The sequence below is a fragment of the Simochromis diagramma genome, unplaced genomic scaffold, assembly GCF_900408965.1.
Source record: "Simochromis diagramma unplaced genomic scaffold, fSimDia1.1 OVJJ01000359.1, whole genome shotgun sequence".
Taxonomy (NCBI): Eukaryota; Metazoa; Chordata; class Actinopteri; order Cichliformes; family Cichlidae; genus Simochromis; species Simochromis diagramma.
In genome coordinates, this window is record NW_024386747.1 from 171659 (window position 1) to 193732 (window position 22074).

General features: G+C 44.5%; 3 protein-coding genes and 1 long non-coding RNA gene across 6 annotated transcripts; 2 read left to right on the forward strand and 2 right to left on the reverse strand.

Moving 5' to 3' along the window:
- Positions 1-1127: 1127 nt before the first annotated feature.
- Positions 1128-2954, reverse strand: LOC120726633. Its single transcript, XR_005694358.1, has 3 exons — positions 2616-2954; positions 2024-2447; positions 1128-1219 (listed from the first exon to the last, which is right to left on the reverse strand). It is a non-coding gene; the product is annotated as an uncharacterized LOC120726633 (long non-coding RNA).
- A 3281-nt stretch (positions 2955-6235) lies between these two features.
- LOC120726675 (kinesin-like protein KIF1B) lies at positions 6236-13217 on the forward strand. Of its 3 annotated transcripts, none has more exons than XM_040020574.1 (4): positions 6236-6573; positions 12519-12664; positions 12841-13022; positions 13115-13217. In XM_040020574.1, exons 2-4 carry the CDS (start codon positions 12521-12523, stop codon positions 13128-13130), a joined length of 342 nt encoding a protein of 113 aa, XP_039876508.1. In that variant the 5' UTR covers positions 6236-6573; positions 12519-12520; the 3' UTR covers positions 13131-13217. The 3 variants fall into 3 exon arrangements, with proteins under 3 accessions (XP_039876508.1, XP_039876599.1, XP_039876413.1); XM_040020665.1 differs by lacking the exon at positions 6236-6573 and adding an exon at positions 6719-6885; XM_040020479.1 differs by lacking the exon at positions 6236-6573 and having other exon boundaries at positions 12466-12664.
- Positions 13218-14054: 837 nt separating this feature from the next.
- Positions 14055-15910, forward strand: LOC120727166 (leukocyte elastase inhibitor-like). Its single transcript, XM_040021388.1, has 6 exons — positions 14055-14110; positions 14297-14504; positions 14884-14961; positions 15106-15195; positions 15267-15447; positions 15574-15910. Exons 1-6 carry the CDS (start codon positions 14055-14057, stop codon positions 15798-15800), a joined length of 840 nt encoding a protein of 279 aa, XP_039877322.1. The 3' UTR covers positions 15801-15910.
- Positions 15911-16983: 1073 nt separating this feature from the next.
- Positions 16984-19041, reverse strand: LOC120727243 (transcription factor 7-like 2). Its single transcript, XM_040021498.1, has 6 exons — positions 18754-19041; positions 18363-18421; positions 18197-18259; positions 17837-17993; positions 17594-17701; positions 16984-17478 (listed from the first exon to the last, which is right to left on the reverse strand). Exons 1-6 carry the CDS (start codon positions 19039-19041, stop codon positions 17281-17283), a joined length of 873 nt encoding a protein of 290 aa, XP_039877432.1. The 3' UTR covers positions 16984-17280.
- Positions 19042-22074: the final 3033 nt, after the last annotated feature.

Genomic DNA, 22074 nt, shown 5'->3' on the forward strand with positions numbered 1-22074 from the left:
AAAAATCAACATGCATTTAGAATAAGAAACACTTTTACAAAACCAAAAGCTTCACTGTGTTTAGTGATTTATACGTCTACAAAACAGGTTCAGTTTGTAACTGAGAGAGCGGCTCAGTGGTGCTGAATTATATTTCCAATAGAAACACAATTTCATATGTTGTAGTAACAACACACTGCCACAAGATGGCAGCCTAGGCCTACTTTACCATGCTGTTCCAGTAAAAAAGAAAAAGTGACAGAGCCTTGAAAGAGTGACAGAGACACTTTTTATGAACTCATCTGTAATGTGTCACCTTTTCTGTAGGATGAAGAAGTGCTTCCCTTCTTTTAAAGTAAATACAGGCTTACAAAGATCCTCTAAACATGTTTCTGAAATAATCCTAAACACAATCATTAAATCAAAAATGCAAGAAACTATTTATTTAATCACTCTTCTTAACTTAATTCCTTAACTTAGTAAAAAATAAAAAAAAATAGAGAAGAACTTTTCTGCTGTCTCACCTCTGTCAGTTTTCATGCTGTTGCAAGAACAGGTGGAGGTGCAGGTGGAACTCTGACTTCAGTGTGGTTTGTATGTGCAGGCAGGAGTGTGACATCTCAGGACAGCAGAGGGTTGTCGAGCACGGTGACTCCTGCTGCGACGCCCCCGTCTGACTGTCCTGAGCTCTTGGTCCTCAGCAGACGGCCCACACACTCATTCGTCAAGTTAGTCAGCCATAACCTGCTGACAACTTGTATCTGGTAGCTTTTTCACATCCTGATCAATGTTGTTGTCAAGTGTGTCTCATATACACTATTATCTCAGTCACAGTACAGCATGCATGAATCACAGTAGATACACAGTAACGCAAAACAGCAGGCAGTCATGTATGTGTCGTCACTGTTTTGACTGAGGCTAGCTCATACATGGAATGCAAGCAAATGCTGCATGTGTGTGCAGATCCACACATGCACTGCTTAAACTTCCCTAGTTTAACAAATGGTGAGCAACAAACAGAAGTTTTCAACATGTTTAAAGACGCTTCTATCCCCCCGCTGTACCTCCTCCTTCTCGCTGAGACTTCAAGACAAACCGTTCTGCTGCTGACAAGGCCACTGATACTGTTTTGTCCCTCTCTGGACCCTGTAGACCAGCGCAACCACAGAGAAATAAATCAGAGGAATAAAATGCAAATGATATTGCTTACACTGAACAGCAACACCCAGGTGAGGATTATCTAATGCCAAATTTTCCAAACAATGAACAAACCGTGCCCTTTGTCTCACCATGTCTAGAGTGTAGAGGTCAGCCAATGTCGCTCGGATCTGCTGCACAGCTTGAGGCTGGTCTGGGAAGAATCTGTCCAGGACTCCAGGTCTGGGGAGCACTTGCTGAACCTTCTTGGTACCAGCCAGGTGAGCGCTGATATCTGGACACTTCACAGCTCGAGAGCGCTCCATGAGGAGACGAGCATCCCAGCTCTGCAATGGAAAACAGACAATGAATTCTCTGCTTGTCTTTTTATCATTAGATGCATTTCTGTATTAAAAAATTCCGTTTATTGGGCCACTTTGTGCTAGAAGAATTTTTCCAGCATAAAATAGCCTCTATCATTTCACTAACTAACTTATTTCACTGCTGCTAATGACGTTTCACAAACTGTCACAGGTTTTTTAGCTTCGTTCGTATAAACTTTCTTGTGGTTGAGATTCCCGAGAAAACAGCCAGCACACTGAGCAGCAGAGGGTGACAACAGTTGGTTTATAATACGCTGAGATTTGACAGACAGAGACAGAAGAATGAAGGAGAACAACACAGAGTCACGCTATCAAGGAGAACCTGGACGGTAGATTCAGCAGTTTGGCTTGAAACTTGCAAACTGTTTTAACTTGTTATGTCCGATTAAGTTTTCCTTCCAGGATGCTCGCCAGTTTTCTTTCACTTGTTTCCTGCCAGCAGAATGCACACACAGCTGCAGTAACTACACACAATGTTGCAGAAAACATGGAGCAGCAACAAACATGTGTTGGTCTCTAATCACCCATTCAAACTGACACAGCGACAGGTCTGTGGTCACTTATATCAGCCAATCAGGGCTAGACTTGGTGTTGCTTAGCAGGGAAAGAAATAAACTCAATGATAATGACGCTCCAGTTTCTCATGAATACGAATCACTTTAAGCAAGTCTGCAGGTTTCATTTAGTGTTTTTAACTAAACTCTTTGATGTAATCATTCTGAGTGCAAATCAAAAGTTGGACCTGTTCAGAAGTGTAGTTGTCGGGCATGTAACCGTTCCTGAAACACGCCACAGTTTGCCGTCCCTGAAGTGAAAGTGACACAAAAGACACAATCCATGTCGACACACAGCGACCTCCATCTCCTCTTCATCCAGTTTGGAGGCCTTCCTTGAAGTCTCTCGTGCTGCTGTCCACTGGGAATCCCCACATGTGCCTCTTCCCCGTGTCTACGACATGTAACAAATATAATAAAATAGCAAGAAATTATAAAGTAAATGACAAGATTTTCCATTTACTCTAATTTAACAGTAGTCATCTTGCAGAAGACAGTCGTTTGGTTACTATAGTAAAAACTATTATGTCACACAAACACAAAGAACATCAACAATGAGCACCTTTCTTTTTGCTGAAAGTGATATAGCTTTCTGTTACCATCAACTGAAACCGCCAACATTTCAGGTGTGCATGCTGGGCAGCTGAAGCTGACATCACAGCACAGCTGCTCTTCCTCATCCAGAAAGCTGTGCTGCAGTGCATCGCTTTTGGCACGCCCAGTCTGTATGTACAGAAACATAACAGAGGAGTAAATATTTGCATCTGCTTATTGAAAAACAATATCAAAGAAATACTTCACTCAGCCTTCCCCCACACTTGCAGTTGCTTGCAAAAGTATTCGCCCCCCTCAGATCTGTGGCAAGATCTGAAACTGCTGTTCACAAACGCTGTCCATCTAATCTGACTGAGCTGGAGCTGTTTTGCAAAGAAGAATGGGCAAAGATTTCAGTCTCTAGATGTGCAAAGCTGGTAGAGACAGACCCTAAAAGACTGGCAGCTGTAACTGCAGCAAAAGGTGGTTCTACAAAGTATTGAGTCAGGGGGCTGAATAATTACGCACACCCCACTTTGCAGTTATTTATTTGTAAAAAATGTTTGGAATCATGTATGATTTTCCTTCCACTTCTCACGTGTGCACCACTTTGTGTTGGTCTTTCACGTGAAAGTCCAATAAAATTGATTCATGTTTGTGGCTGTAATGTGACAAAATGTGGAAAAGTTCAAGGGGGCCGAATACTTTTGCAAGCCACTGTAGTACCACGCTCCAACAGTTTTGCAAAAGCTTCCCTGGAGAATCATGGAGAAAATACTTTTAGTTCCAGGAAGGAGCTCAAGAGGTCTAAAGTGTAAAGAGTAGACATGTTGACAGATGCTGGCCAATATCCACTCCTAACCAGGTCCTTTAAATCAGGGCTGCACTGCTGCTGCCATGTTTGACATCTGTGTATCGCCTGGTGCACATCATAACGTCCTTGGACCAAAAAGAAAAAGAAACAACATGAATAATACACCACTGCCTTCACAGATGACTTCTGTTAAAGCAATACCATGTTCTGATTGTACAGCAAGGGCAGAAAACATGCTCCATCACACTATGTTCAAATCCATCACAGAAACCTAAATAGCAGGTTGCTGTTTACTATTAATGTCGATTAAAATCACGATTTTTCCTGCTGATACTGTGAAGTTTACGCAACCCACAGGAGCAGTTTCAAAGCTTCACTGTTGGCAGAATGCGAGCTACCAAGAAAGAGAAAACCACTTAAATAGATTCTTTCTAACTGGCTGTAGACACATATGAAAACCAAAATTGAGTGAATCTCATGAGGAAATATCTTGTATATTGGTGCAATTTTGACCGTCCACTCTAATAATACATGTGGTTGGAGGAATGGCTTTAAAAACATCAATAACACTTTCTCTGCTGTGGAGTGGCTGATGTTCGTGATGTAGAACATCACAATCCCCACAGAACCATTCCTCTGGAAGACACTCTCTGCACATAGACAGGACTTTGAACAAATTCAGCAAAATGTGAATAACTGAAAGTAGTATGCACTCAGATCCAGCCACTCTTGACAAAGGTAGCAGCTTCTATTTTGATATTATAGCTCCGGGTGGCTCAGTGTGCTTCACTATGAGCTGACGGTTAAAAGGACATTTGTCAAATCATGTGGTTTTATAATTATTAAACTTCTCACACGCTCAAAGACATAAATGTCAGCCAACAAGGCATCGCTCATCAAGCTTAGCTACATAGAAATGTATGTTATTGACACTTAATAACAGCAGGGTGAAGACAGTGGCAACACAGAGGATGGCCAACAGCTTCTGTGTCAGTGAGACATTTCAGCTGGTGTGGCCGTGCTTCTTTCCAGCACTCAGCAGCTTTCTGCTGCCAAAAGGACCGTGACACTGCCCTACTTCTTTGAGCCTCCGGAGAACGACATCAATCCAAAACAGCAGACAGCCTTTTCAAATACTTTTCTCTAAAGAATGCAAATATCAAGTATTCTTGCTCCCCTTTCTTTCTGATAATGTCACTTTTACAAATCCTGTCCCATCAGCTCTCATGGCTGGTTTGGCTTTGAGGGTCGGGGAGGACAAAAAGCTATTAAGGACCTTTTGATCTGCAGTCCAGTTCTCCTCTAAAGTATTAAGGATGAAGCAACAGTGCTCCTCTTTGCTATTCTGAAATGTGTGTTAAACACAGTGTAGAAGGTAAGTAGAAGCTTACACAGCACCATCAGCCATCATGCTAAATTTGCATCTTCAAAAGTCAATGCAGCCAGACTCACACCTGATTATAAATGTTCAGGAGACACTGTTGAATGTTTAGTGTTAACTTAAATCACTCATCATTTACAGTATTACAGAATTCGGGGTTATGGGTTAGCACTATCATGTTACCCGCAACTGTATTAACTATGGTAGTAACTTAACTAGCAGTGTTGACCAAGTTACTGTGAATAAAAGTAATCAGTAACTAATTACTGATTACTTCCCCTAAAAAGTAATCCCCTTACTTTACTGATTACTTATTTTCAAAAGTAATTAATTACTTAGTTACTTTTTAAAAACATGATTTATGACCTGAATAGGTAATAAAGCAATAGATCTTTCAGCCCAATTCTACTTTTTCTGCATCATCCATCATACAAAATGTAATCAAATGGAAAAGTCTGTTTTTAAAACTTGTTTTATTAGTTTGAATCTTTTTACTTTATGCATCAAGCAAAAATTAAATTATATCCAACATCCTGACTAGAAGAAATTTGTGGAAGAATCCGCGAGTCTCTCTGTGAATTTCCAATCCCGTAGTAGCGTACTCGGTGCTTGCTCTGAAGTTAAGGGTTTTTTCGCTGTAAAAAGAAGTTTCTAAAAGTTTTTGTCACTTTTTACGGAATCAAACTCAAAGTAAGCTCAGTACTTCCACGCTTTAAACGCTGCACGGTCATACTCTCTCTGCACTCCTCCATAGATTATCCATTGTTGATCTGCACACAGCTGTTATTGTCATGATGCACTCTGGCAAAAATAACGGTTTTAGTAACGCAGTAACGCAGCGTGCTTACGGGAAAGTAACAGTAATCTAATTACCTTTTTTGCAATAGTAATCCCTTACATTACTCGTTAGATGAAAAAAGTAATTGGATTACAGTAACGCTTTACCCCGCGTTACTGCCCATCTCTGGCTGTGAAACACTAATGAAAAATGATTAACTCAAGTTTTTGCTGCTAAAGTTGGTTCCATCAGCTGCTGAATCACAGGATGTACTTGGTTATAGTCATTTGTGCATTTTGGGTTGCTTTAAATAAATAATGATGTGTTGTAATCATCCAGATCTAGAAGCTTAAACTGCTTTTTCACGTGTCTGTAAATGAATTTCTTTCTTATCATTGGTGTCGGCTTCTGATTTGTCTGTTGTCAAGGTCTCACCTCAGTGTGATTCCTCACGTTTTGTCATGATTAAAGGATGAATGTGAACACAGCTTCAGTGTAAATGTGAATGAAAAAAAAAGAGAAAGGAGAGAAAGGAGAAGCCCGGAGCTTCGTCTTTCGCTCGGCCTACCCCGCTATAGCAGACGGACCGTCAGAGACTCGAACTTGGCCGTTAAACTCTGAGGTCTGAATGCTGGCCTCTTAAGGCTGTGCACCACACAGCCGGCCAGTTGAAAATAGAAAAAAAGGACATTTATCTTCTGTTGTTCAACAATTTTTTTTTTCGTTTTTTTAAATCTATTTAGCTTGTTGTGCAGCATTGTTCCACACAAATGACACATGGAAACCTAGCTATTTCTTTATTGGCTTTCACAAAATGGGACTGCCAATGTTGGAGGTGTTACTGCACCAAAGTCTTCCTGCTAGCCGGAAACCTGCTGGCGGCGCCACTATGTTCTCAGCACACTCTTCAGCGTCAGCTTTGTTGCCTCTTTTCGGCACACCTACCTAGTCCCACTCATCCACTTTATCTGCTCATGGCAGATTTACCCACACTGAGCACTCCTTGGATTAAGGTAAATTCAAGCAGGTGATTATAAAAAAAGACACACAGTTTATCATCTTATCCTTGTGCAACACCTAAAAGCACTGTGTTCATTTGTTTGCTAGATTAGCCGCTAGCATACACACACTGTGTTAGAGGCTTATTGCTAGCTAGTTAGCGATGCTACACACCTGTTACTGTGTATTTTTCAATGATTCAGCACTCCTTGGATTTTTAGACAGTAATGAGATCATGTGCACACTCCACAGAGGTCCAGAGTCCAAATGTGACCTCTAGCACCAAACGCTTGCTGCAGTTGTTGGTGTCAGAGGTGACACACAAGGTATCAGGTTTTCTGTGTGATTACTTTTTCATATAGGACCAAGTATGTTTGGATAGCGTTTTGCCCTTGAAAACTGCCGTTGAATATTAGACATTGTTGTCTAATGTTATAAATGTATTGATGTGAAAGGTGTAAGTGTGACAAATATGGAATAAGATAGGAAATGAGAAAGGAGGCAAATACTTGTTCACAGGGCTATAGTCTGTAAATGGTCTTCTTTTGGCTATAGTAGATCTTTTACTTGTTCCTTTTTTAATTGTTTGTTAAAATAGTTTTTTCGATCATATTGAGTATAGAGGAATGCAACTGTGAGCTTTAGCAATTATCCCGCTTCAACAGGACCGTGATCCTGATGTGTGAGACAGCAGGGTGCTGCCACTGGTGTTGTAATGTGTGATTTAGTTCCTGCCTAACATTTCAGTTTGCTTCCAGTATCTATCCTCTGTGATTACTGGCTCTTTAGACAGATTTAAATGAACACATTCAGTAGCTGTTGTGAGATGAACTGGCATTTATAGTACATCTGTTCCAACACAGTGAAGTCACATGCAATTTAGATAGTCATCATGAGACGTTTTACCAAAAGCTTTTGTAATTCTTTTCAGTCTGTCAGTGTGGCATCTGTGTCTACACTTGGATCTGAAGTTTATAGAGGTTAAAGAGCACATTGTACACGGGCCTTGAAGAAAAGGTATGTAGTCTTAAGCCCGATGTTTTGGTGGAGTCAGGGGTCTGTAGCATTTTGCACTTCCAGCAGACTGACGTTTGGTCATCATCATCATCATCACTGAATCACAACATCTTCTCCTTCACCCTCACACTCTAACTCCACTCTGTTCCCTTTCATACGTCATATATACTTAGTCTGCTACAAACCAGGAGGCGTAAAGCAGGATAAAGTTAAAAGTTTGACCCATTGTTTAAACTAACTTGAATGATCAACAACCAGGAGGAGGCAACGATTATGGAGGGACGGGAGGTGAGGACCACGCAGGTGGAGGAAGTGAGGAACGTGATGGAGAAGATTGAGCTCAACAAGGGACAGGATGGACCCACTGAGCACTTCAGAGGGGCAAGTGGAGCACGCAGGCAACAAGACCAGCAAAGGTGATTTGTATGTTTGTATGTATTGTATGCTTTATATTTGGAGTCCAGGCTGAATTTTAGAGGAGTACCCGATGGCTTGAAACAACAGATATTTATGTTCCCTGACCAAGGATCAAGGAACATGTACTTTACACCAGCTGATACATGTACAGTCAAATCTATTGGATGTTGATATTTATACATTAATGTAACCATTTAAAGTGATTTTGTTTTTGTTTTTCTCCAAAATCACGTACGTCAACACAGGATCCACCAGGGGGAGAGTTTTTGGTGAAAGCCACAAAAAGACAAAGATGGGTATGTCATTGTTTGTGGAAGTATTTAGACTAGTTTGATACACTGTAGGTAGAGTGTGTATGGAAGATTTGATTCAAGGAACATTATCAGATGAAGATGAAAACCAAAGTTGTGCGATCTCTGAAAGTGTTTTGTTTATTTGCTTTTTGTTTGTTTGTTGTTTATGAAACTGGTGACTTGGCTGTGATCTTCAGTCCCAGATGGCATCAAGATTTAGTAGAAGTGTGTGAGCTATTGGCTCAGTATAAAGGGTCAGTAGTGTTTTCATGTCACCTATCCATCCTCCATTTAGTCACCCAAAGCATGTAGTAAATACTGCTCACTTTTATTCATCTTCTCTTAAATCCAGAAAAATTCCCACTTGTTAACGTTGTGTGTGTGTTGTGTGTGTGTGTGTGGTGTGTGTGTGTGTTGTGTGTGTGTGTGAGAGAGAGAGAGAGAGAGCTGTGCATGAAGTGTGGTGGAAGCAAAACAGCAAAAGTCAGAGTGAATTCATGATGATGTTTTTGTGAAGCGTAGTTTGGATCTTCTTTTGCTGCTGGTTCAGTCAATATTGTTTTGGAGAGACATCAAACTAACACCTCCTCCTTGAATCGCTACCTTATCGTGGTGGAGGGGTTTGTGTGTCCCAGGGATCCCAGGGGCTATGTTGTCTGGGGGCTTTTGCCCCCTGGTAGGGTCTCCCATGACAAACTGGTCCTGGGTGAGGGACCAGACAAAGAGCGATTCAGAAGACCCCCATGAAGAGAATATCGAGGGAACAGTTTACCCTGCCCGGGATAGGGTTACCGGGGCCCCGCCCTGGAGCCAGACCCGGGGAGGGTGCCCGAGGGCGAGCGTCTGGTGGCCGGGCCTTAGTCCATGGGGCCCGGCCGGGCACAGCCCGAAGAGGAGACATGGGCCCATCCTCCCGCAGGCCCACCACCCGCAGGAGGCGCCATAGGGGTCGGGTGGCATTGTGAGCCGGGTGGCGGCCAGAGCGGAGGCCCTGGCGGACCGACCCCCGGCTGCCAAGACTGGCAATAGGGACATGGAATGTCACCTCTCTGGTGGGGAAGGAGGCCTGAGTTTGTGCGTGAGGTTGAGAGGTACCCGGCGAGATAGTTGGGCTCACCTCGACGCAGTGATTTGGCTCTGGAACCAGTCTCCTGGAGAGGGGCTGGACTCTGTCTCAGTCTGGAGTTGCCCCTGGTGAGAGCGGCGGCTGGGGTGGGTATTCTTATATCCCCTCGGCTTGCTGCCGGTACGTTGGGTTTTTCCCGGTGGACGAGAGGGTTTGCTCCTGCGCCTTAGGGTCGGGGAACGGGTCCTGACTGTCATCTGCGCTTATGCGCCGGGTGGCAGTTCGGAGTACCCAGCCTTCTTGAGAGTCCCTGGGGGGGGTGCTGGAAGGTGCTCCACCTGGGACTCTGTTGTCCTGCTGGGAGACTTCAATGCTCACGTGGGTAACGACAGCGAGACCTGGGGGGCGTGATTGGGAGGAACGGCCTCCCTGATCTGAACCCGAGCGGTGCTTTGTTATTGGACTTCTGTGCTAATCACAGTTTGGCCATAACGAACACCCTGTTCGAACATAAGAGTGTTCATAAGTGCACGTGGCACCAGGATGCTCTAGGCCGTAGGTCGAGATCGATTTTGTAATCGTATCACCAGACCTGCGACCATATGTTCTGGACACTCGGGTAAAGAGAGGGGCTGAGCTGTCAACTGATCACCCACCTGTGGTGAGTTGGATCAGGTGGCGGGGGAGGACGCTGGACAGACCTGGTGCAACTAACGCGTAGTGGGGTGTGCTGGGAACGTCTAGCAGAGGCCCCAGTCCGCGAGATCTTCAACGCACACCCTCCGGCAGAGCTTCAACAAGCATTCCGAGGGAGACTGGGGACATGGAGTCCGAATGGAACCATGTTCAGCGTCTCCATTGCCGAAGCTGACTGCATGAGCTGCGGCCGCAAGGTGGTTGGTGCCTGCCGTGGTGGTAATCCCCGAACCAAATGGGGACACCAGAGGTGAAGGGAGCCACCAGGCTGAAGAAAGGAGGCCTATCGGGCTTGGTTAGCCTGTGGGACTCCGGAGGCAGCCGACAGGTACCGACAGGCCAAGCGGAATGCGGCTCGGGCAGTGGCTGAAGCAAAAACTCGGGTGTGGGAGGAGTTCGGAGAGGCCATGGAAAAAGACTTTCGGACTGCGCCTCGAAGAGATTCTGGCAAACCGTCAAGCGTCTCAGGAGGGGAAAGCGGTGCTCTACCTGCGCTGTGTATAGTGCTGGCGGAGCGCTGTTGACGTCGACTGAGAAAATTGTCGGGCGGTGGAAGGAATACTTCGAGGACCTCCTTAATCCCCTGACACGTCTTCCGAGGAGGAAGCAGAGTCTGGGGATGAGGGGTATGACCCGCCAATTTCCGGGGGCGAGGTCACTGAGGCAGTTAAACAACTCCTTGGTGGCAGAGCCCCTGGTGTTGATGAGGTCCGCCCCGAGTTCCTGAAGGCGCTGGACGTTGTAGGGCTGTCTTGGTTGACACGTCTCTGCAATGTTGCGTGGAGATCAGGGGCAGTGCCTGTGGACTGGCAGACCGGGGTGGTGGTCCCCATCTTTAAGAAGGGGGACCGGAGGGTGTGTTCCAACTACAGGGGGATCACACTCCTCAGCCTCTGGGAAGTCTATGCCAGGGTGCTGGAGAGGAGAGTCGTTCCGCTAGTCGAACCTCGGATACAGGAGGAACAATGCGGTTTTCGTCCTGGTCGCGGAACACTGGACCAGCTCTTTATCCTCTCCAGGATACTTGAGGGTGCATGGGAGTTTGCCCAACCAGTCTACATGTGTTTTGTGGACTTGGAGAAGGCATTCGACCGTGTCCCTCGGGGTGTCCTGTGGGAGGTGTTGCGGGAGTATGGGTGTCTGGCCCATTGCTACGGGCCATTCAATCCCTATACAACCGTTGCAAGAGCTTGGTTCGCATTGCCGGCAATAAGTCGGACTCGTTCCCGGTGGGTGATGGGCTCCGCCAGGGCTGCCCTTTGTCTCCGGTTCTGTTCATAATTTTTATGGACAGGATTTCTAGGCGCAGCCAAGTGGCGGAGGGCTTTCGCTTTGGTGGCCTCAGAATCTCATCTCTGATTTTTGCGGATGATGTGGTTCTGTTGGCTTCATCGGGTGAGGGCCTCCAGCTCGCACTGGAGCGGTTCGCAGCCGAGTGTGACGCAGCGGGAATGAGGATCAGCACCTCCAAATCTGAGGCCATGGTTCTCAGCCGGAAAAGGGTGGAGTGCCCACTCCGGGTCGGGGATGAGTTCCTGCCCCAAGTGGAGGAGTTCAAGTATCTCGGGGTCTTGTTCGCGAGTGATGGGAGAAGGGAGCCGGAGATCGACAGACGGATTGGGGCTGCGGCTACAGTAATGCGGACGCTGCACCGGTCCTCGTGGTGAAGAGGGAGCTGAGTGTAAAAGCGAAGCTCTCAATTTACCGGTCGATCTACATCCCTACCCTCACCTATGGCCACGAGCTGTGGGTAGTGACCGAAAGAACGAGATCGCGGATACAAGCGGCGGAAATGAGCTTCCTCCGAAGGGTGGCTGGCCTCTCCCTTAGAGATAGGGTGAGAAGTTCGGCCATCCGGGAGGGGCTCAGAGTAGAGCAGCTGCTGCTCCACATCGAAAGGAGCCAGCTGAGGTGGTTCGGGCATCTGGCAAGGATGCCCCCTGGGCGCCTCCTGGGCGAGGTGTTCCAGGCATGTCCCACCGGGAGGAGGCCCCGGGGCAGACCCAGGACACGCTGGAGAGATTATATCTCTCGGCTGGCCTGGGAACGCCTTGGTATTCCCCCGGACAAGCTGGAGGAGGTGGCTGGGGAGAGGGAGGTCTGGACCTCTTTGCTTAGGCTGCTACCCCCGCGACCCGACCTCGGATAAGCGGATGAAGATGGATGGATGGATCAAACTAACAGCTTTAGAATCAGCGCAAAAAGGGCGTAAACACAAAGCGCGGAGCCGCCGAAACATCAGAATCAGCGAGCTGTCTGCTTTCAGCCCCGAGTGTCGTGCCGTCGGGTGAGAAAGGCGACGTCTCACTGATTCTGATCCGCAGGTCTTTGTGTTTACGTCTTTGTGCAGAATCCGTGTTCCTGCTCTCATTTACTGTTTTAGCTGTTTGGTGGTTCTTGAAATTTTGTGAGGTTTGACCGGAGATTCTGTGGAGAGCTTCATCCTAATGAGGGCTCATGTCCTGAGCAGGGATGCAGAGGAGGAGGAGGAAGGTCCTGGACACATCAGTGGCTTATGTGCGTGGAGAGGAGAACCTGGCCGGCTGGAGGCCCAGAGGAGATAGCCTCATCCTAGAGCACCAGTGGGAGCTGGAGAAGATGGAGCAGCTGCAGGAGGTGGGGCCTTAAAAGATTCATAAAGAAATAAATCTGTTTAATATCATTGAGGGAAAAATGACTTTTCAGCTCAAAGACCAAAGTGCTATTCTAAAAAGTTTTTTCTTAGAGTACAGACTTTACATGACTAACCTCCTCTTCTCCCCACCTCACATTCGCCCCCATCTTTCGTCCAGGTGGAAAAGACCCGTCACCTTCTGGGAGAGGCGGCTCCCGTGGGAACAGCTCCCACCACCAAGTCCCTGAGTGAGTCTCTGTCCCCCAGCGTGAGCTCCGGCACTCTGTCCACGTCCACCTCCGTCTCCTCGCAGATCTCCAGCACCACCTTTGAAAGCGTGAGAAGGAGCTGGCCACCAAGGTGAGAAAAACGTGGGCTTAGTGGGCGTTCTTGTTGCTGCCTTCTTCCTTCTCTGCTCGGAGCTGATCGGTCTTGTTCCTGTTGTGTTGTAGTGCCTGCGCCTTCTGACACACACCTTCAATACTGAATACAACCAGCTGGTGAACAGCATCAGTGACTGCAAGGTGAGAAATAATACAAAGAAATAAAAAAATAGCCTTTCTGTGTCACATCAGGGAGTTAGACAAACAGAAAACATTTTCCCATCGTAAAGAAAACTCCCTTAAAATATGGACAATAACAAACCTGCTAAATTCCTTCCAGAATCTCTGTGTAAAAGAACAGTACCAAAAAAGATGTGTCACAGTTTCTGGATGATCCCCACAGAAAGTACAATTAGTATTTATGTCCCTTTTACATTTTACCATGTAGTGACTGGCTGGATAACATTTATGTAGAATTTTAAATGAGACTTCTTTCACCTTATTTACAATCAAATATTTATGGGGGACCATCCAGACTGTCTTCCACTTGATATCTGGAACATATCGGTTCCAATAAGATGTTTATATCGTTAGCTTCATAGCATAAGTGCCTAAGTCATTTTTTGGTCAAATTGAGATTTTTGCCTAACTTTACTCCCCTACCACTGCTGCATCATCCTGTCCGTCTGCCTATGTCATCACAAAAAAATGACTTAGGCACTTATGCTATGAAGCTAACGATATGGGAGAGAGACGATATCTTCTTGGAATAAACTACGTATTCTCTTATTGCTGTTACCAAGTTCCTGTGAAAAGCAGATTTTTCCTATTGGTGACTCAGCTGGATCAGGGAGAGTGACTGAGGCAGATATTGAGCTGTCAGTGTTTTTATATAACATTAAAGTCCCTGAGGGTGTGGCACCAAGCACCACTGAGGATTCCACCTTTTTAAGTTCCTGTATGGTAGGTTTATGTAAGGTATTTAAGGTGGACGCACGTAATCAGCGTCAGGTGTGTTGTTAATCATAAGAAGGCAAAACGTTTGTGACCGCTGCGCTTTTATCTTAAAATGTTTGGAACAAAGACCAAAAAGGACAAGATAAGTACTGCTGCAGTTATTGGACTGTTTAATTAATTCATGCATACCAGAAGCATCGCGTCACCCCCGCTAACAACCACCTCAGTGGCTTCAAGCCTACGCTTGAATTTTTGTTTTTTGTTCCCTGTTATACTGATCATAAAGCTTTTTCCCCCTTTTTTAAAATAAAAACCATCTTGCTGTTGCCCTGTTTTCTGATTTTATAGCTGAAGATGTTGTACAGTAACTAGTGCATCTTTGGTAATAGTTAATAGTTTTCATAAATTCTTTTTACCAGATAAAATCAAGGACTTGCTAAGCCAGGATGCAGTGGGTAGCCTGACGAAGCTGGTTCTCGTGAATGCCATTTACTTCAAGGGCAGCTGGAACACGCAGTTTAAGGAGGAGAAGACTGCTGATGTGCAGTTTCGACTGAACAAGGTAACAGTGCAGAAAGGCAGCATAGGATGGTGCAGTTATACTTTGATCTGTCATACTACAAACGAGCTGTGGACTTTGCTGAATGAGAACATAAAGCCTGGAGCTCTGAGGGGATAAAATCGTGCTTTTAGGACGATCACTTTCCAACTTTATGCAGTTATGCAATGAGTTTATTATTCATGTAATATCCAATAAGTTCTCAAATAAATCTCAAACAACAGCACATCACAAACTTCGGCTAACAAGAACAAATTGTGTTGTGACGTGTGCTCTACATCCAAATCCACTCAATGGCTGGAATAAAACCATGACAGAACTTTTTGAGATCATTTTGAGACTAAACACAAAAAACATTTCTCTTGTCTCCCCTATTTTTCAGAACGACACTAAGCCGGTGAAGATGATGCAGCAGAAAAGTAAATTTCCTTTTGCGACCATTCCTGAGGCCAACTGCAAGGTAACATCCATCACTTTCAGCTTATTACAGGATTTCACCAGCATGATCTAAAACTTGTCTTTTACAAATATCAGCCTAAATTTCTAGATTAGGAAGTCAGATCATCTTTGATGGAGTAATAAATAAAACAATGTTTCTGGACAGATTCTTGAGATGCCGTATAAAGGAAATGACCTCAGCATGCTCATATTCCTGCCTAATGACATAGAAGATGATACCACAGGCTTGGAAAAGGTAAGATGCACTTACCAGTACTTTAATGTCCAGTTTCAATCAGACAAGCTAGTGACACTGTATCCACACAGCTGGAGAAGGAGCTGACCTATCAGAACTTTGTGGACTGGACTCGCCCAGACATGATGAGCCCCAACGAGGTTGATGTCAAGCTCCCTCGATTTAAGATGGAGGAGAAGTATGACTTGGAGAAAATCCTGACCAACATGGGAATGGAGAACGCTTTTGACATCTACAAGAGAGACTTCTCTGGTGAGAAATATTGCACCAATGAGACACACTGAATCAATTATACAGTTATATTGAGAGCACAAAAACTGCAAAACATCATCTGGTAAAGAAAAAACACAACTGATTTCTGGGCTCTTCATCTACTAGGAATGTCTCCAGCAAATGACCTGATAGTGTCCAAAGTTGTCCACAAGGCTTTGGTGGATGTAAATGAAGAAGGAGCTGAGGCTGCTGCTGCCACTGGGGTTGACATGGAAGTCCGCTCTATAACGATTCCCGCTGAGTTTGTTGCCGACCATCCCTTCATCTTCTTCATCCGACATAAACCCACCAAGAGCATTCTCTTTGTGGGCCGGTACTGCTCACCCGAGTAAACACGAGCTGACATTGACATGAATTAAACATAAAACATTATACTGTATAAGATTTTGTAAGGTAAACCTAGTTCATACAAATGAAGTAAAGAAAAGTTATTAAAACAAAACGTGCCTTGCTGTTTATTCTTTCAGTGTCCCACAGTAGCACATTTCCTGCTAGGAAAATGTCAGAAGTCACATCATTTCTGTAAATTGGGAAGTAACTGTAATACATCAAGTCACCTCTGTCTCTTGTTACCAGGACTTTTTAAAATGAATGGTACAACATGGAAAGAGGCCCTACACAAGTTTAGCTTTGAGCTCAATATGCGATGATCCTTTCAGCCATGACATCTCTGACATGGGAAACCAGGGAATTTGATTAGAAATGGTGAAGGATTTTCTTTTCAGTTAGAAACTGGATTTGTGTAACATGGTGGTGAAAAGCCCCCAAAGAAAGCAGCATATGATCAGTCGCTATATTGCATTTAATACAAACGTCCTTCGTGTATCCTTTGAATACAGAACAGATCATTTCTGATATCTATGAGTAAACCCAACGAGCACGTGTCCCAAAAGACCCCACAGTGTTTTTATCTGGCTTTTCCCTGACAGTTAGTGGACACTGACAGATGTGTGCTGAATATGAAAGGAAACAAAAGAACTAAAGAAGGTTTGCAGGGTTAAAAACAAGAACTACATGAAGGTTGTTTCATCCTGCTGTAACTTATGACAGAAGCATCTTTTGTTTGTTTTTTATTTATTTACACAAAGACAGATGTTGAAATAACAGGAGTAACAGTTTATTCAATTGAAATCGGTCCAATAGTCTATAGTGAAATTATTGTTTTTCATTAGTTGGCAAAAGATGGGGGTTGTTGACTGCAATTCAGTGAATGCAACAGGGGAGGACGCCAGTTTGGATGGAGGGGAATCAGCAGGACAGATGAGATTTTGTTTAGGAGTCGAGTAGTTGTGTGAATGAGGAGAGGAGAGCACATTAGACTGCTGAGAGACGGGGAGGTAGTCAAGCACTGACCACATGTCTTCTTGGATTTCAGCAAAACAGATGGGCTCATCTCGGTCTTGGAATAATTCAACTCGGGGTTGAACTGATGCAGTTTGAGAGGCATCTACAGGAGAGGCAGGGGTGGGTGAGGGCTGCTGAGACTGCGCAGTGATGGGGAGGGGGTCAGCTCTTCCAGCACTGACAGCAGTTCTTCCTCACTGTCTGCGACAAAGGCTTCCTCTGTCTGGAACTGAAGGGCTGCAACAGGGGAGTCCAATGAGGTGTCCTCAGGGAAATTCATGTGAGAGGCAGGGGAGACCTGATTTTCTTGACAGAGAGGTGTGTAGGGTGATGCCTGTGTGTTTGGCAGTTGCAAACACACTGGCTGCTGGCGAGGCACGCTGCTGTCATCTGGCTTTGTCTGTGGCTGCTCATGTGGCTCTGTCAGAAATGAATGAGAAGAAGAAGATGGCTGTGACTCAGCTGGCCTCATACGCAAGTTGTTGGCTTGTTGAGCTTCTTCTTCATGTACAGATGCAGGTTCTGCAACGCAAACAAAAATACATTAAGTCTTCTTTTTTTCAACACATTTTGTCTCGTTTTCATCACATTTCTTATGTCAGATGCTGTGATACCAAGAAATCTTCTTTCACCTTTTCTAAGTCTGATTCTCTTCCTCTTCTTGCCCTGAAAACAAACACAGAGTTTTCATTAGCTGATACAAACTCTGTGCAGTGACTGTTTCATCATTCAGTGCAGTGATGCACACATGTAGAACTGCATGTTGGCACTTTGGACATACATAGTTTTCTTTGGTCGACCAGGCTGGATGCTCTTTGGCATGATTCTGTCTTTCTGTTTCAGCCTGCTTGAAATATCTGGCTTTCTGGTCGTTTGAAAGCGACTTCCACTGTGGACAGAAGATCATAAGAACACACTGTGAGCACTGCTACTACACATAACTACAGGACAGCTGGGACACATGCAAAAACATGAGCAGACAACATTAACAGATGCATTAATGTATGCAGAGTTACACACTTACTCTCTGTCCCACCACTGCATTTACGGCTGCACTTCCAGGGATGTTGAGTTCAGCAATGACCTTTGGCCTCTGCTCTTTGAGATTGAGCATGAAGGCATTTGCCGGCTTCTTGACGTATGGCCCATCTTCATCCTGCTGGACTGGGCACTTTCTTTTTCTTCAGGAATAAAACACAGAGTAAGAGCACATGTTAGCACTGTGTACAACTGTGAGGGAAGCAGTTCAAAAACACGAGACAAGCTGTAAAACTGAATGAAATCAGGCACCATTAATGGATCATTACAATAATTCCTGCAGACATCTGCAAACAAATGACAGATACTTGCAGATCAGTGAACCAAAGCAGCCGAGCAAACTTACTTTGGAGTGGAGGTGTTAGGTGGAGGAGCAGGAGTGACATAATCATACATCTGTACACCGTTCCTACACAGATGAAGGGAGACAGATATGAGATAACAGGAAGAAGTTATGAATATAGAGATGTTCAGCAGCTGTGTTCACTCCAGTGTTTGTGTGTTTTACGTACAGTACTCCAACAGGACGCAGGTTCTGGAGCATGTTATCGGGAATTCTGAGCACATTTGTCTTGAAACACACAAAACACACAACAGGTGATGAGACAAGCTGCAATACTATCATCTATCCACTAGGTGGAAGAATTGATCAGTAGAAAGAGGAGATGTGCTCAAAACGACATTCATACATAGATTTATTCTTCTTAGTTAGTCTTAAGAATTAGGATTCACTGACAGTGAAGAAGTTTACTGGTCAGCAAAGTTATTTAAGGTCAAATACAAGAAAGGTGACAGCAGATTGATTTTCCATTCAAACAAAACAGTTTTTCCTTCAGTTGGCCTGAAGCATGCAAAAGTTTTAAGCACTTTTATCAATTAAACTCTAATGACACCTGCCACTACCTCTGGTTGTCTCAGCGGTCCCTGGTTATCTGTCCCTGGCTCTCTGTACAAGTAAGCTGGCCTCATAATGATGGGAGTAACAGCGAGTGGAACTTGCTGCTGAGATACAGGAAGACAAGATCCCGGGAAGGTGTTGTTAACAAACCACCCAGTCTCTGCTGCTGGCTGAGGGGGGACAGGCGTTCCAGTGGGCAAAGGAGGAGGAGGTGGAGGGTTGGGTGTTTGCCCAAACATCACATCGTCAAGCCTGCAAGGAACATCATGTTCCAGATCTTCCCTGTTGTCCATTTTCGTGATGTTTTTTCTGAACTCATCCAGAAGAATTTCGAACCGATTCTGTCTGGGATCCTGTGGCACAAAAGGAGGGTTTGATCCTCTTAGACTGGGACTGACATCTTATATAATACAGAACTATACAAAGGACGAGTACTATGAGGGAACAAGGTGACTTATCAGTGAAAAAACTGGTAAGTCACACTTGAAAATATGACATTTATTTTACAAAGAAGTTTAAAAAAGACATTTAAAGTGCTGCATTTGCAAACTAATTGAAACCAAACTGAAAACTATGAAAAATCAAAAGTAATTAATACCCCAAACTATGAATTCTGTTAGCTCAAGACTTCACTGCATTTATTGTAATTGTTCGAATGTGACACAATCAGAGTTTAAAACATAATGCACTGTTACACATGCAGTTACCCACTTCTGCATAATATAGTGAACGGATTTCAGTTGTTCTTTACTTTTAGTTCAGCTTCAGCTCAGCCACTTACAGCATTAAAGTACTGACCTCTGAACTGTGCTGCAGTGGGATATGGTGTAGATTCAATACTTGCAGATTCAAGTTTTACAGGCGCTCCTGTGATAAACTAGTACAATATGATGAATTGTTAGAGATGAAAGCATCCCTCAGGCCTCAGGCCCTCCAAGGTTTGGAGGCCTATCTCCACCCACCACCACTTCCCCTGCCGGTGGCGGACTCCCTCAGGTGTCGGTGCGCTGGTGGTTCTTTGTGTCTGGGGGTGGGCGTCCGGGTACACACCGGCTCACTCCTTGGCGGCCGCTTGTCGGGGCCTGGGGCCTGGGGCTCGCTCGGGCCCCCTTTGGAGGTGGGGTGCCCCCGGCCTCTCGGCCTGGGGCTCGGTCACTCAGGCACAGCTGGGGGCCGGCGGAGCTCACGGGCGCGTCACTGCAACTCCCCCTGGCTTCTGCTCCGCAGCTGCTGGGCGAGCCCTCATCTGGGACTCTCCTCAGCTCTTACTGGAACAGTGGCGCGGCTGCCCCTCTGTTGGTTTTCCATGGTCTCTTGTGTTCTGGGGGCCTCTGGATGTCTGGAGTTTTGATCTCCTCCATACCCGCTTCACACCCTGGAGGACGGGGCTGTGGCCCCCCCACACTCCCTAGCAGATCATTACATGGAGAAACCTTTGGAATGCAAGCATGCTGATCCACACAGGTATGCACACAGGTGTACACATGGGTATCACAGACGCGGACTAAAGCTTTCTTGGCTGCTGCCTCAAAGCACACTGTGCGCTGTCTATCTTGCGTGCTGCACAATATCGTTTATTATTAAGTAACTATTGATATCTATGACTAACTAGTTTATTGTGATGGTGCTTTGTTTTCTCTATTATTATGTTGCTCTTTGTTGTTTGCTGTCTCCTCTGTTTGTTTTTTTTTTTTTGTTTTTTTTCTCCATACAGGTGACCCAGGAGTTGTTTATTTTTCCCCCCCTTCTCACCGTCTCTTCTCCCCTTTGGTTTTCTTTCTTTCTCCCCCCCTCTTTCTCTCATTCATTCCCCCTGTCCTATTTATTAAAAAAAAAAAAAAAAAAAAAAAAAAAGACAAAGGATGAACTGAAGCTCTGCCATCACGTAATGTCGCATACTGCTGTTTCTGATGTCATTTAAAAAAAAAAAAAAAAAAAAAAGAGAGAAAGCATCCCAAAATTTGATTCATCTGTACCAATCCACAGAAAGGTTCATGTTTGTCTCTGTTTTGAGCTTGTGGGTTGAATGTATTTAATATTTCTGATACAATTTGCAATAAAATCCTTCAGTTATTGAAGAAAACAACTATCAGTTGTTGTGTCGCTGTTCTTTTATAAAGTCCTACAGTTGCTATACACATCAAACACACAATGATACTTCATTAATCAAACCTTACAACAAATATCATCTAAAGAAAAAGTAGTTCAATTGGATTATGACTCAAACTACGGAGCACATAAAGTGGCAGCTATTTTACACATACAGCCTGCTACAGCTTTCAATAAAAAGAGTAAACATGCTTACAAGTGTTTCACAAGAGCCCTACAGTACCCTATTAACATTTTCTAATATTGTATTTTATCCAGTTGTTTGAACTGACAGGACTTACTGCCTTCTTAGAGCTTTAGCTTGATCATGTTTTTGTGTTTTTGCATCTTGCATCTTGTAAATTATTCTTTTTTTTTTTAATTGATATTTTTCTGTGTTTGTCAGGTTTCCTGTATTATTATTTTCAAAGTCCCCCCTTGTTCTTTGTCAGAGTGTCTGCTCATCTAGCCTCATGTCTCTCAGGTTGCATGTTCTCTGTTCCCAGTGTTTCCCAGTTTAACATTTCTGTTGTAGTTTCTTATTGCATCTTGGACACTATGGGGCTGTATAAAATGTGTCAGTGTCCAATTACAGTTAAGTGTATGAATATGTATGTGTGTTAGCCCTGCGACAGACTGGCGACCTGTGCAGGGTGTACCCCACCTCTTGCCCTATGACAGCTGGGATAGGCTCCAGCACGACCCTGAAAAGGATAAGCGGAAGCAAATGGATGGATGGATGGATGATTATAATAAAGTACTTCTAACTGAGAGTTTTTGATTGAGAGCAGAATATGTCCATGCATGCCTTCTAATCTGCCAAATACTTTAATTACTAAAATTACCACAGAGGTGAAATGTGTGCCCCCAATCCTCCATATTTAACCTCAAATTTGAGACTTTTGTTATGTGGATTGTTTTTTCATATCTCAAAGGAAAGCAGGTCAGCACAGAATGTCTGCTCAAACATATTTATATCCAACTAGTATTGGTATGCATTCACATATTCACACAGAAATACAGAAGATATTTGCAGGAGAAACTACAGATGCACTTCTGACACAGTGCATGCACGTGACAGCTAATTTAATGTTTTTAAAAAAAAAAAAAACAAACAGAAAACATTTAAAGCAATCGCAGAGCATCACTGTCATCACTGTTGCTCTGATGTTTGAAGTGGAATGTTTACTTCCTGTTTAGCTCAGTTTTGGTCTCCATCACTGCCCGAGTCATACCAA